Raw genomic sequence first — 14,590 nt, forward strand, 5'->3', positions numbered from 1 at the left:
ATGGGGACAAAGGGCTGAACATTGATTCTCAAACCCTTCAATTAAAGGGCAGTGTAGATTAGTGGTGTGTGGTTGTGATGGGGCTGGGACACGCACGACTATATGAGCTCAGGGAGACACAACTCTGAGTTATATTAGCATCAGTCTCAACCTCATTATCATCATCGTCATAATGATGAAGATCATCATCGTTATCATCACCACACACTCACCCAACCTCCACTCCTGCGGTTAGTTAAACACTGCAAATCAACCCAAATCTAATCAATCACATTCATCATCTCAGAAAATATGAAATGTGGATAAAAGAGAGACAGAAACACGGAAGAAAGTTGACTAAATTAACTGGAAGCTCTAACTGGCATGCAGAGTCCCACAGCACTGACACACCCCTGAGGGCACTATTGAGGACACACCACCACAATGGCACACTCCTGAGTGCACTTGCCTTTCCTCCCATTCACAAGTGGGCCTGGCTGAGGCCTGTCCTCACAGTCTGAACGGTAAGTGGGACACAGACGGAGCTTTATGAGATCATGGAACACGGATGCATGCACAGAGGCAGGCGCACACACACACACACGCATGACCACACACACACACACACACACACGCATGACCACACACACACACACACACACACACACACGCATGACCACACACACGACCATACACATACACACACACACACACACACACGCATGACCACACACAAACACACGTGTTTGCAAGCCTGCACACTTGTAAGAACACAAGTACACAAGCCTGCACACAGAACAATCGCATACAGATATGAAAACCCATAAAGTATAGCGCATGTTTCATGACCAAGATATTCTACTACTATCACACAGAAGACTTAACTGAATGAATGAACAGACAGATGGGTGAGGAGGAACTAGGAAGAGAGACCTGTGGGAAACTCCAGCTCCTGCCAACACAACCCTGGACACTCTCATTCAAGCCAGTACATTCATAAAGAACAGTACTGACTCAAAAAATGATCATATTTGAAGGGTTTTGGCTGAGGGGCAGAATGGCTGTAGGGCTTATAAAGATGGTACAACATCATAGTCCAGTACAGGCTGTGTGGACCAGGCAGGGTTCTGGGACTATTCTATTGGTTTCTATGGTACCAGGCAAACTAAATAAAGTGCAGCTTAAGTACATCATGTATTGGACCCAGATCTGGCGTGGAGTTCTCACCAGAGAGGCACATTCATAAAGGTGACAGAGGTGAACCAGGAAGTCTTAAGGCTCAGTCTGCTCTGAGACACACCAGTAGATAGACACACCTCGCTCTCCCTCGTACTGCTCTAGAGGGCAAAGGTCACCAGTAGGCCGCTCTAGCTCCTCCCATGTTCCCCCTGAGCGGTCGGGGGTCGTAGTAGAGACAGGTAGATAACAACAGGAACAGGGGCTGATTAGATATCACTTGGTTTGTGGCTAAAGCCGTCAAAGCTAGTTCAGGTCTCAATGTTGACCTCCCTGTCCACCTAAAGGAACAATAAAATCAGGGCAGGACGGTTGAACAGGGGTCACCACAGATACTATATCACAACATCTAGGTCCACCTTGTAGAAGAGGTTTTCAGAGCTCAATGGGAATTCCTGGTTAAACAAAAAGGTTAAATAAATACAAATCTAACTAAAGCCAGTATGGTGCAACAACATGGATCCTTTGTCTAGGTCGGGAACACAAAGGTACAATCACACACACCTGACTGGATACACATTCCCTGTTCTGCTTTGATTTCTGTTACCTCAAACACCCCTCCTATTTGAATCCCAGTCAGCCCAGCCCAGCCCAGTTAGCCCAGCCCAGCCCAGCCAACCCCCAGTCCCCTGGCCTCTATGGATCAGTACCACGTGCAGCAGCAGCATTAGTGCCATGATTAGATAAGTCCTGGCTGTGTCACGCTGCAGGGCTCTGTGTGAGCGTCAGCCCAGGGTCGGATCGATACATTAGAATACCTCCCCCATTTTCCCACCCTCTGCCATTAGCCCATGAGGAGAAAGAGGAGGGACAGAGGATAGAGGGGGAGAGGGGTATGGGGAGAGGAGAGGAGAGAGATGGGGACAGAGGGAGAGAGAGAGGAGGGACAGAGGATAGAGGGGGAGAGGGGAAGGGGGAGAGGAGAGGAGAGAGATGGGGACAGAGGGAGAGAGAGAGGAGGGACAGAGGATAGAGGGGGAGAGGGGTAGGGGGAGAGGAGAGAGATGGGGACAGAGGGCGAGAGAGAGGAGGGACAGAGGATAGAGGGAAAGAGGGAAGGGGAGAGGAGAGGAGAGAGATGGGGACAGAGAGAGAGAGGAGGGACAGAGGATGGAGGGGGAGGGGGGGGGGAGAGGAGAGAGATGGGGACAGAGGATAGAGGGGGAGAGGGGTAGGGGGAGAGGAGAGAGATGGGGACAGAGAGAGAGAGGAGGGACAGAGGAGAGATGGAGAGAGGGGAGGGGAGAGGAGAGAGATGGGGACAGAAGGCGAGAGAGAGGAGGGACAGAGGAGAGATGGAGAGAGGGGTAGGGGGAGAGGAGAGAGATGGGGACAGAGAGAGAGAGAGGGACAGAGGATAGAGGGGGAGAGGGGTAGGGGTAGGGGGAGAGGAGAGAGATGGGGACAGAGGATAGAGGGGGAGAGGGGTAGGGGGAGAGGAGAGAGATGGGGACAGAGGGAGAGAGAGGAGGGACAGAGGAGAGATGGGGAGACGGGAAGGGGGATAGGAGAGAGAGGGCAGGAGAGAGACTGGCTGGCTGCAGACAAGGAGGAGAGAGGAGTGCTCATGGTTTCTGACAATGATGAAGGAGTTCTGGGACAAGTTCTCAGCACCGGCTAGGCTTTCTCTCTTTCTCTCTGCTTTCTACCTCCCTCTCTCTCTTTCAGCTTTCTCTCCCGCTCACTTCTCCCTCTCTCCCTCTCTTTCTTTCTCTGCTCTTCTCCCTCTCCCTCTCTCTTGCTCCCTTCTCTTTCTCTCCCGTGGCACGCTCCTTCCAATCACCACTCAGCTAATCTGTCAATTCACAGCGCTGTTCCAGAGAACTCAGGCTCATCCCCTCCCTTCCATCACCACACCCTTACATCATGTGACACACTCTGTTACAACCTGTCAGAACATTTTAGGGAGAGAAACGAGAGGAATACATTTGTGCTGAAGAATCAAACAGTTTAAGATGTCATTCTGTCTGTGACCCTGAAGAGCTTCAGTAAGAGAAGCAGGATCCCGCTGTCTGTAGTAGTTGTGATTCCTCATTAAGGAGATCTCACAGTCTCACAGTACAGGAGGAACTAGATGAACGCTCTGCATGCAGCTCAGTTATACCTCTTGTACCAGGGACAGTTAAGGGCACTACATTATAGCCTTCCCAGACTCAATAAAAAGTGAATCATTTATTACTTTGCTTCTGGATAAATGACTTTACTACTAACAACACTGGTTACGGAATCACACATGTTTAAAACACAAATAGTCCACTGCACCGTGTCCACGCCAGAACCCCCAGTGACACGTCTCACCTGAGCACTCTGAAGCCAGAACCCCCAGTGACACGTCTCACCTGAGCACTCTGAAGCCAGAACCCCCAGTGACACGTCTCACCTGAGCACTCTGAAGCCAGAACCCCCAGTGACACTCTGAAGTCAGAACCCCCAGTGCCACGTCTCACCTGAGCACTCTGAAGCCAGAACCCCCAGTGACACGTCTCACCTGAGCACTCTGAAGTCAGAACCCCAGTGACACGTCTCACCTGAGCACTCTGAAGCCAGAACCCCAGTGACACGTCTCACCTGAGCACTCTGAAGCCAGAACCCCCAGTGACACGTCTCACCTGAGCACTCTGAAGTCAGAACCCCCAGCCCACCTGAGCACTCTGACACAACCCCCAGTGACACGTCACCTGAGCACTCTGAAGCCACAACCCCCAGTGCCACGTCTCACCTGAGCACTCTGAAGTCAGAACCCCCAGTGACACGTCTCACCTGAGCACTCTGAAGCCAGAACCCCCAGTGACACGTCTCACCTGAGCACTCTGAAGTCAGAACCCCCAGTGACACGTCTCACCTGAGCACTCTGAAGCCAGAACCCCCAGTGACACGTCTCACCTGAGCACTCTGAAGCCAGAACCCCCAGTGACACGTCTCACCTGAGCACTCTGAAGCCACAACCCCCAGTGACACGTCTCACCTGAGCACTCTGAAGCCAGAACCCCCAGTGACACGTCTCACCTGAGCACTCTGAAGTCAGAACCCCCAGTGACACGTCTCACCTGAGCACTCTGAAGCCACAACCCCCAGTGACACGTCACCTGAGCACTCTGAAGCCACAACCCCCAGTGACACGTCTCACCTGAGCACTCTGAAGTCAGAACCCCCAGTGACACGTCTCACCTGAGCACTCTGAAGTCAGAACCCCCAGTGACACGTCTCACCTGAGCACTCTGAAGTCAGAACCCCCAGTGACACGTCTCACCTGAGCACTCTGAAGCCAGAACCCCAGTGACAGTGACACGCCTCACCTGAGCACTCTGAAGCCAGAACCCCCAGTGACACGTCTCACCTGAGCACTCTGAAGCCAGAACCCCCAGTGACACGTCTCACCTGAGCACTCTGAAGCCAGAACCCCCAGTGACACGTCTCACCTGAGCACTCTGAAGTCAGAACCCCAGTGACACGTCTCACCTGAACACTCTGAAGCCAGAACCCCCAGTGACACGTCTCACCTGAGCACTCTGAAGCCAGAACCCCCAGTGACACGTCTCACCTGAGCACTCTGAAGCCAGAACCCCCAGTGACACGTCTCACCTGAGCACTCTGAAGTCAGAACCCCAGTGACACGTCTCACCTGAGCACTCTGAAGTCAGAACCCCCAGTGACACGTCTCACCTGAGCACTCTGAAGTCAGAACCCCCAGTGACACGTCTCACCTGAGCACTCTGAAGTGACAGAACCCCCAGTGACACGTCTCACCTGCACTCTGAAGTCAGAACCCCCAGTGACACGTGAGCACTCTGAGTCAGAACCCCCAGTGACACGTCTCACCTGAGCACTCTGAAGTCAGAACCCCCAGTGACACGTCTCACCTGAGCACTCTGAAGTCAGAACCCCCAGTGACACGTCTCACCTGAGCACTCTGAAGCCAGAACCCCCAGTGACACGTCTCACCTGAGCACTCTGAAGACAGAACCCCCAGTGACACGTCTCACCTGAGCACTCTGAAGTCAGAACCCCCAGTGACACGTCTCACCTGAGCACTCTTAAGTCATAACACGAAACTGAGGACTGTTCAACATAGAACACAAAACTACAGTAGACCTCATGACAACTGAAAAACATGGAAGCTACGATGCTAGATGACAACACTGACCCAGTGTAGGAACCAGAAGAAGACTAGGAGGCTAAGCTAGGACACAGGACTGCTAGGTCACACAGTCAGGGAGTGAGAGACACACAGGCTGCAACATAGAGCAGGACAGGGGGTGCTGTGGACCACTGTAAATCAGGGCTGTTCAGTAGGGAGGAAACCTTTTGAAACGTAGTGAAACAGGGAGGTTCTCTCTGAACTTGTCCAATAAGAACACAGAATCAATATCCAATAAGAACACAGAATCATTATCTAGATTGTCATTGTAAAACCTTTTGTTTTGATGTGCTCTACTGAACAGGACCCTAGTCCCTGCCGTTGCAGACAGATTCAGCCTTTCACAGGGGGGTTCTCTAACTCCCACCTCCTGTGAAAGACCAAACCTACACTCTATGTTACAGACCTTCACAAGGTTCTGTTCCTTCTTCTCCATCTTCTGAGGAAGGGATGGAAAAAAGGAACCAAGTAGATATGTTAAAATAAAAAACAGCAAATGTTTATGAAGAGACAATATCACCAATATCACTGACTAAGGTTACAATGCATGTTGTAAACCTTCCACAGGACACCCTGGTTAACACTGACAACATATAGAGTACTGAGACCATAAGAACACACAACCAACTCACTAAAACAGAAGACACAGGAATTCTGAGCCAAGCTCTGTCGTTCATGAGCAACTGACCAGAGAGAACCCACAGACAGCAGTATCTGTTAAACTTGAGTCTTTTCCCACTCAGAGGTTAATGACACAAAATAACCAATATCTCAAGGTGCCATACCCAGGTAAAGACTAGCAAATAACAAGAAACAATTGCTTCTGACAAAGAGATGCTTCAATCAAAGTCAAACCTGTTCCAAAGTAAGTGAACATAGTGACCAATGGAGAAAAGCCTTAAGGTGTCACCAAACCAAAGCAACCAGAGAGGCCCAGAGCTGGGCATGGAAAATAAAGCTGAGAACTTACTTCTGCCCTTGGTCCCTGTGGGTGGAAGCTGTGGTAGTTGCCGACCTCCTCTCCTGTCAGACATGGGGGTACTGGTGGGGCTGGTTTGGGCCGATCCGCTGCGGGGGTTCGCCCTACATGGGTGGGGGGCAGAAAATGGTACAGCCTGGGTGAGTCAAGGATCAGAGGTCAGGCACAGAGATGACCTGTGATTGGTTGGAAGGCCCCGGACAAGCAGACGGACTACATTTCCCAGTGTGCTTTGCTTTGTTATGTAAGAGGATAGGATGGTTGTAGAAACAGCAACACATCAAACAGACAAACTACTACTGTCTACTGGGGTTGGTAATGAACCAAACATGGAGAAAAAAATGGTATCCAACACATATATATGTCAGTTCACATATATACTGGACATGTTGTGTACAATCATGTCCATGCTCAACCAGGGAAGCTGCTATGTTGTTGGATCGGTGAAAGCTGGACACATAACAGATCATTTACCTGGTCAATTACCTGATCAATGAACTGATCAATTACCTGATCAATGAACTGATCAATGAACTGATCGATTACCTGATCAATTACCTGATCAATGAACTGATCAATTAACTGATCAATGAACTGATCAATGAACTGATCAATGCACTGATCAATGAAATGATCGATTACCTGATCAATTACCTGATCAATTACCTGATCAATGAACTGATCAATGAACTGATCAATGAACAGATCAATGAACTGATCAATGAACAGATCAATTACCTGATCAATTACCTGATCAATGAACTGATCAATTACCTGATCAATGAACTGATCAATGAACTGATCAATGAAATGATCGATTACCTGATCAATTGCCTGATCAATTAACTGATCAATTACCTGGTCAATTACCTGATCAATGAACTGATCAATTACCTGATCAACTTAACCTTTTACTTTCTGTAGAATATTTTTTCAGTCTATTGTATTGAACGTATTCTCAACAGATATTCTTTCTCCCATAAGACTTGTATTATGTTTTTACACCATCTGCCAGTTGAGCATCTGTGTCTGCTAAACACTGTATTCTGATATGTGTTGAAGTCAGGCTATGCAGAAGCATCAAATACAGTAGCTTGAATTAATACTTCATTTACTAAACATGAATGACTAAAAGTTATTGCCTGAAAATGGCTAATATTGATTACTGGTGTCTTATTCTAATTAAAAGCACATAACAGATGATCAAGCTCATTTGTAATTGGTAGGTTGCTGACTGATTTGAATAAATCCTGCATATCTGGTGTAGGCCAAAGCAGGGTATCTGGGTTCTTTCTAATTCATGTCAGCACCTACCAGTTGATGAACTCTACAACCCATCAAAACAATGACATTTGGTACATGACATGCTAGAGATAATGTAGCATCAGTTTTGCAACAAAGGTGATGAATCGCATGTTTCACTCGACCCATTAAGTTGCAAGGAAAGAGTGAGGACAGCACCCATGGGCGTTTGTTCAATGTGGACCAATGTGGACCAATGTGGACCAATGCGACCATGCGATCTGACGGTCTACAAAAGATTAGAAAAAAAACAACTGGAATAAAAAATGTAATTACAGGATTATAACAGGTAATGTTAGTAAAGAAAGAAAAGCACAATGGTGATCCATCACTACTATACTCAGTCAAAGTAGTGTATAAGTAGTGTGTTCCAAAAACAAAAAGAGTTACTATCTAGTCTACTACCAGTCTGGGATGGGGAAGGAAATGCAGCACCATTCGTTGCTTTAGGAGGGGGGGCGGAGTAAATGATAAAGTGGTGAGCTGGCTGGATGCTGATTGGATGCTGGGTGGGTGGTGGGGGGTTGGTGGTTGGTTGCAGTGAGACAGGCAGAGAGAGGGGTGGGTGGTGGTTGTTGGTTGTTCTTTGGATTGGTGGGGCAGTAGCTATGCAGTGGAGGCTGGTGGGAGGAGAAATCGGAGGATGGGCTCATTGTAACGGCTGCAATGGCAGAAATGGAAACGTATGAAACACATCAAACCCATGTGTTTGATTCCAATCCATGAATTCCATTCCAACCATTACAATGAGGCCATCGTCTGATTTATAGTGACACCAGCCTCCTGTAGATGTGTCTGTCTGGTCACCTCGTTAAGGCAGGTGAGGGAGGGGCGGAGCGTCCGGAGGGTAAAGACGGCATGGACCTCATGAGGGCGGAGTCGGGCCGCTCCGTGGTGGTGCGCTCTAGCGCGGGACGCTGGTCAGCTGACCTGGACCTGCTGTGATACACATGCCTGTCAACGGCTCCGTGGTTCCTGCAACACGTTATTGAGAGAAGGGAAGGAAGCTGCTGCTGATGATCAGGTGCCATGATACAGCAGAGTGATGCATGCTCTGGGTCCCTGGACTGGGCCTCATAGGGCCATAGCAGGTGTGACAGGGAGGGACAGGCAGGGGACAATGTGTCCCTCATCTGTGGTAGGTGACTGAGTGAGTGAGTGGGAGGCCCTTTGGAATCTGTCTGTGAGTGAAAGACACTGGGTGAGATGTGAGAGAATCGTGGATTAGCATGTGTTGGTTGGTTTCCATTCAGCCTACTAGCTTACTATACTCCTGCAAGGTACATGCTGTCTCCGCCCTGCCATTGTAAAATGTAACTGAAATCTAGTTGGAAAAAGAAAATATATTTTTGCCACTGAGTAGTTTGGGAAAAAAATTGAATAAAATGCATTTCACATACATACACCGTGTACACAAGAAAATCTACACAGTATCATTATGTACAATAAAAACATGAATTTGCTGTTGTTTTGTATCGTGTTCTTCCATAAGCGTCTTCATAAGCAGTAAGTGTCATTACCTCTCAATAGCATGTGTATATCTGAAAATCAGGTCACATCAGTTAGTTATATCGTTGTCATTGCAAATGCTCATGAAGAAAAATACCTTATTTTGCCCAGATGTGGATTAATTAACATCTGACATGAGCAGCATTTGCGAAGCCAAAAACAAACACCAAACACTGAGGACACGGTGGCAGCACAGTAAAATAGCAAATGTTAGAGTGAAAAGCTGTCCAGCAGAGGCTATGCTTCCTGCTTCCTGTTCTACACCAGACAATTGCAACACAGCGGTCACTCCAGTTGTAGACCAGCCAATTGCAACACAGACACTTCATCAGCCAGTGAACGACCTTACGTTGCCTGAGCCTTTAATGATGGTGACCATCATCATAATCATTCGTGGTCTACGATCCTCAGGTCGTTATGTCCAGGGATTGATGGCTTTGAACAGTAAAGGAGATATCGGAATCTAACGACTTGTTACTTACTAGAGGTGTGTTGGGATGGATACTGTAGTTCACCATAGCTCTCTCTCTCTCTCTCTCTACCGTTCAGGATATTCCCTTGGGATTTCAACACGGTCAAAATAATAACTCAAACAGCCCAAGTCTGGTGTGGTTAGTATATACTCTGATAATACGTTGCACACCTTTGTTGCACAGTAGAAACACTAAAACTCTAGTTAGATCGACTACAGCACCGGTGCTACTGTAACATCTACACTGTTATTACCTTGTCTCCCACTGCATTCCTCCTGCTAAAACTATACATCTACTGTAACATCTACACTGTTATTACCTTGTCTCCCACTGCATTCCTCCTGCTAAAACTATACATCTACTGTAACATCTACACTGTTATTACCTTGTCACCCACTGCATTCCTCCTGCTAAAACTATACATCTACTGTAACATCTACACTGTTATTACCTTGTCACCCACTGCATTCCTCCTGCTAAAACTATACATCTACTGTAACATCTACACTGTTATTACCTTGTCTCCCACTGCATTCCTCCTGCTAAAACTATACATCTACTGTAACATCTACACTGTTATTACCTTGTCTTCCACTGCATTCCTCCTGCTAAAACTATACATCTACTGTAACATCTACACTGTTATTACCTTGTCTCCCACTGCATTCATCCTGCTAAAACTATACATCTACTGTAACATCTACACTGTTATTACCTTGTCTCCCACTGCATTCCTCCTGCTAAAACTATACATCTACTGTAACATCTACACTGTTATTACCTTGTCTTCCACTGCATTCCTCCTGCTAAAACTATACATCTACTGTAACATCTACACTGTTATTACCTTGTCTCCCACTGCATTCCTCCTGCTAAAACTATACATCTACTGTAACATCTACACTGTTATTACCTTGTCTCCCACTGCATTCCTCCTGCTAAAACTATACATCTACTGTAACATCTACACTGTTATTACCTTGTCTTCCACTGCATTCCTCCTGCTAAAACTATACATCTACTGTAACATCTACACTGTTATTACCTTGTCTCCCACTGCATTCATCCTGCTAAAACTATACATCTACTGTAACATCTACACTGTTATTACCTTGTCTCCCACTGCATTCCTCCTGCTAAAACTATACATCTACTGTAACATCTACACTGTTATTACCTTGTCTTCCACTGCATTCCTCCTGCTAAAACTATACATCTACTGTAACATCTACACTGTTATTACCTTGTCTCCCACTGCATTCCTCCTGCTAAAACTATACATCTACTGTAACATCTACACTGTTATTACCTTGTCTCCCACTGCATTCCTCCTGCTAAAACTATACATCTACTGTAACATCTACACTGTTATTACCTTGTCTCCCACTGCATTCCTCCTGCTAAAACTATACATCTACTGTAACATCTACACTGTTATTACCTTGTCTCCCACTGCATTCCTCCTGCTAAAACTATACATCTACTGTAACATCTACACTGTTATTACCTTGTCTTCCACTGCATTCCTCCTGCTAAAACTATACATCTACTGTAACATCTACACTGTTATTACCTTGTCACCCACTGCATTCCTCCTGCTAAAACTATACATCTACTGTAACATCTACACTGTTATTACCTTGTCACCCACTGCATTCCTCCTGCTAAAACTATACATCTACTGTAACATCTACACTGTTATTACCTTGTCACCCACTGCATTCCTCCTGCTAAAACTATACATCTACTGTAACATCTACACTGTTATTACCTTGTCTTCCACTGCATTCCTCCTGCTAAAACTATACATCTACTGTAACATCTACACTGTTATTACCTTGTCTCCCACTGCATTCCTCCTGCTAAAACTATACATCTACTGAAGCAGCTACAATATGAGGTCCCACTCAATATAGACTTGCCATCTTAACCCTGTGGGCCCTGGTCAAAAGTAGTCCTCTATAAAGGGATGTAGGATGCCATTCAGGACACAGTCAAAATACTTTAGTTTAGTTCTACAGCCAACAGTGTGAGAAGCATGGAATCTATCCAAGGTCACTGTCTAGATCTACTGTGCTGGCAGGGACCTGTTCTCAGGGGCCGCACGGGCCACAGCGACTCACCCGGGGCTCTAAGCTACTCCACTCTCTCTCTCTCTCTCTCTCTGACTCTCCCTCTCTGTCTCTGTCTCGCTCCTCTGACTCTCCCTCTCTCTCTGACTCTCCCACTCTCTCTGACTCTCCCTCTCTGTCTCTCTCGGACTCTCCCTCTCTGTCTCTCTCTGACTCTCCCTCTCTGTCTCTCTCTGACTCTCCCTCTCTGTCTCTCTCTGACTCTCCCTCTCTGTCTCTCTCTGACTCTCCCTCTCTGTCTCTCTCTCGCTTTTCTGACTCTCCCTCTCTTTCTGACTCTCCCTCTCTCTCTGTCTCTCCCTCTCTCTCTGTCTCTCCCTCTCTCGCTCTCCCTCCCTCTCCGTCTCTCCCTCTCTGTCTCGTCCTCTCTGTCTCTCCCTCTCTGTCTCCCCTCGCTCTCTGATTCTCCCTCTCTATCTCTCTCTCTCTCTGTCTCTCCCTCCCTCTCCGTCTCTCCCTCTCTGTCTCGTCCTCTCTGTCTCTCCCTCTCTGTCTCTCTCTGACTCTCCCTCTCGGTCTCTCTGTCTCCCTTCTCTCTCTCCCCCTTCCCCCTCTCCCTCTGTCTCTCTCCTAATCATTCTGACTATAGCAGAAAGAGAAGGCCCACAGTTGGAATGGGAGTGGAAGGGACATCTCCTCTCCTCTCCTCTGTGACTGTGTTACTGCCATGGGATGTGAGAACCATTCATCTCCCTGCCAATCTACAGACAGAGAGAGTGAAGCTATCTGGTCCGGGGCCTCGCTCAGGGAAACTTTGTGACACTTTAATAAAGTCAGTTGCGCTGCCTCAGTTCTGACGACTCATTGTTTTTTTCTCCTGGAGAGACAATGCACGATGTGTCGTTTTTGACTGACAGCCAGATGGCAGCGATGGGAGCCCAGGAGGAGCTATTTGCAGCATTTCTCCAGGGGGTGCTGAGAGTGTGACGTTGCGTTCCAAATTACACCCAATTCCCTATTTAGTGCACTACATTTTACCAGGGCCCATAGAACTCTGGTCAAACGTAGTGCACTATATAAGGACTTTGGGAGTGCCCGGCTTGGCCCAGCCCGCTGAACTGGCACATCACAACATTGGGCCTGGCACACGCACTTGGGGGGAACCTAAGCCTGATCCTAGGCCATCATAGGGCTGGAACAGCCTGGGCATGGGGCAGTGCTGAGCTTCCCATACTTAGCACTCTTAGCATAGAGAAAGTCACTCAGGTCCAGGACAGAAGAGAAACAGACAGACCCTCAGAGTCAGCATGGAGAAATGGCTAGGCAGTTCTCCTTCGTCTTCAGATAAAAATATCTTTCACTCATGTGGTACTGACCTGTCGGCCATATTGGCCTTCATCACAATGACAAGGACATGGTTTGAAGACAGAGGGCCAGATCAAATCAAACTGCAGACATACAGTTAACCACTGTTGATAATGATCCAGGCCATCCAAGATGGTGGAGGTAATGTTAGAGAGACAACCATGCATTAATAAAGGAAAGGTAAACATCCCATTACCACCAGCAGCATCAAAAGGCCATGTGTCCTTTTGTTCAATGCAGCCCTTATACAGTATTACCTGCAGAGCTGAGCATCAGAGCTACCAATGACCAGCCAGTCTTTATTTAGCCAGATACAAACAGGACACCACTGATCACAAACACAACTTGTCATCTTACCACTGATGGTAGACTAGTAGGCATGACAACAAAACAGCAACAGAGGACGATACATGTGTCACAACCGATGTGGAGACACGAGAGCTCGCAGCAGCCTCTATATTACACAGTAATTGGAGGCAGTTGTGTGGTTTATGGGTCTAGTACACAACTTGAGCAGAGCTGTGATGACATGCTCCTGAACCAGATATCACCCAGGATATCACCCAGGATATCACCCAGGATATCACGTGGGGTTCATCACCTTTTACAATCACATATTAATGTCATACAGACGACTACAGAGAAAAAGACCCACAAAATGGCTGACTGTGGATATATACGTAGAGACACTGTAATGTGAATACCTCTTGTAGTCATAGTCGACGGAAGCAGAGGAGGAGTACGCGCCCTCTGAGTGGGCTCGGGACATCCTAGTGGAGCGCAGTAACCTGACAGCCTCTTCTCGACTGATGTTGGATATGCGGTGGTTGCGGCTGGCGAAAAGAGAGCGGTCAGAGGGAGTCAATGTGTGTTTTAAGAATACCTTAATACCAGGTTGGTCAGGTGGGACAGAGAGAGAGAGAGAGAGAGAGAGAGAGAGAGGTCATGAACCTGTGGAAGGAACCCGGTTTTCACATGACCCTGGGGACAGTTGGGGACAACTGATGGAAGTACACCAACTCTCTGTAGACTGTAAAGGGGACAGTTGATGGGGGCGCACCAACTCTCTGTAGACTGTTAAGGGGACAGTTGATAGGGGTGCACCAACTCTCTGTAGACTGTTATGGGGACAGTTGATGGGGGGGGGGCACACCATCTCTCTGTAGACTGTTAAGGGGACAGTTGATGGGGGTGCACAAACACTCTGTAGACTGTTAAGGGGACAGTTGATGGGGGCGCACCAACTCTGTAGACTGTTAAGGGGACAGTTGATGGGGGCGCATAAACTCTCTGTAGACTGTTAAGGGGACAGTTGATGGGGGTGCACAAACTCTCTGTAGACTGTTAAGGGGACAGTTGATGGGGGCGCATCAACTCTGTAGACTGTTAAGGGGACAGATGATGGGGGCACACCAACTCTGTAGACTGTTAAGGGGCCAGTTGATGGGGGCGCACCAACTCTGTAGACTGTTAAGGGGACAGTTGATGGGGGCGCACCAACTCTGTAGACTGTTAAGGGGACAGTTGATGGGGGCGC

At 47.8% G+C, this 14,590-nt stretch overlaps 1 protein-coding gene across 4 annotated transcripts in view; it reads right to left on the reverse strand.

Annotated features, from left to right (window-relative positions):
- rims2a (regulating synaptic membrane exocytosis 2a) overlaps positions 1-14,590 on the reverse strand; it is a 135,037-nt gene that overhangs the window by 65,127 nt on the left and 55,320 nt on the right. For all 4 annotated transcript variants that reach the window (XM_065008801.1, XM_065008799.1, XM_065008797.1 and 1 more), the window contains one exon: positions 6,324-6,436. In XM_065008801.1, coding sequence (XP_064864873.1) covers positions 6,324-6,436 — 113 coding nt within the window. The remainder of the gene's footprint in view (positions 1-6,323; positions 6,437-14,590) is intronic.

Source organism: Oncorhynchus nerka, linkage group LG3 (assembly GCF_034236695.1).
Source record: "Oncorhynchus nerka isolate Pitt River linkage group LG3, Oner_Uvic_2.0, whole genome shotgun sequence".
Lineage (NCBI taxonomy): Eukaryota > Metazoa > Chordata > Actinopteri > Salmoniformes > Salmonidae > Oncorhynchus > Oncorhynchus nerka.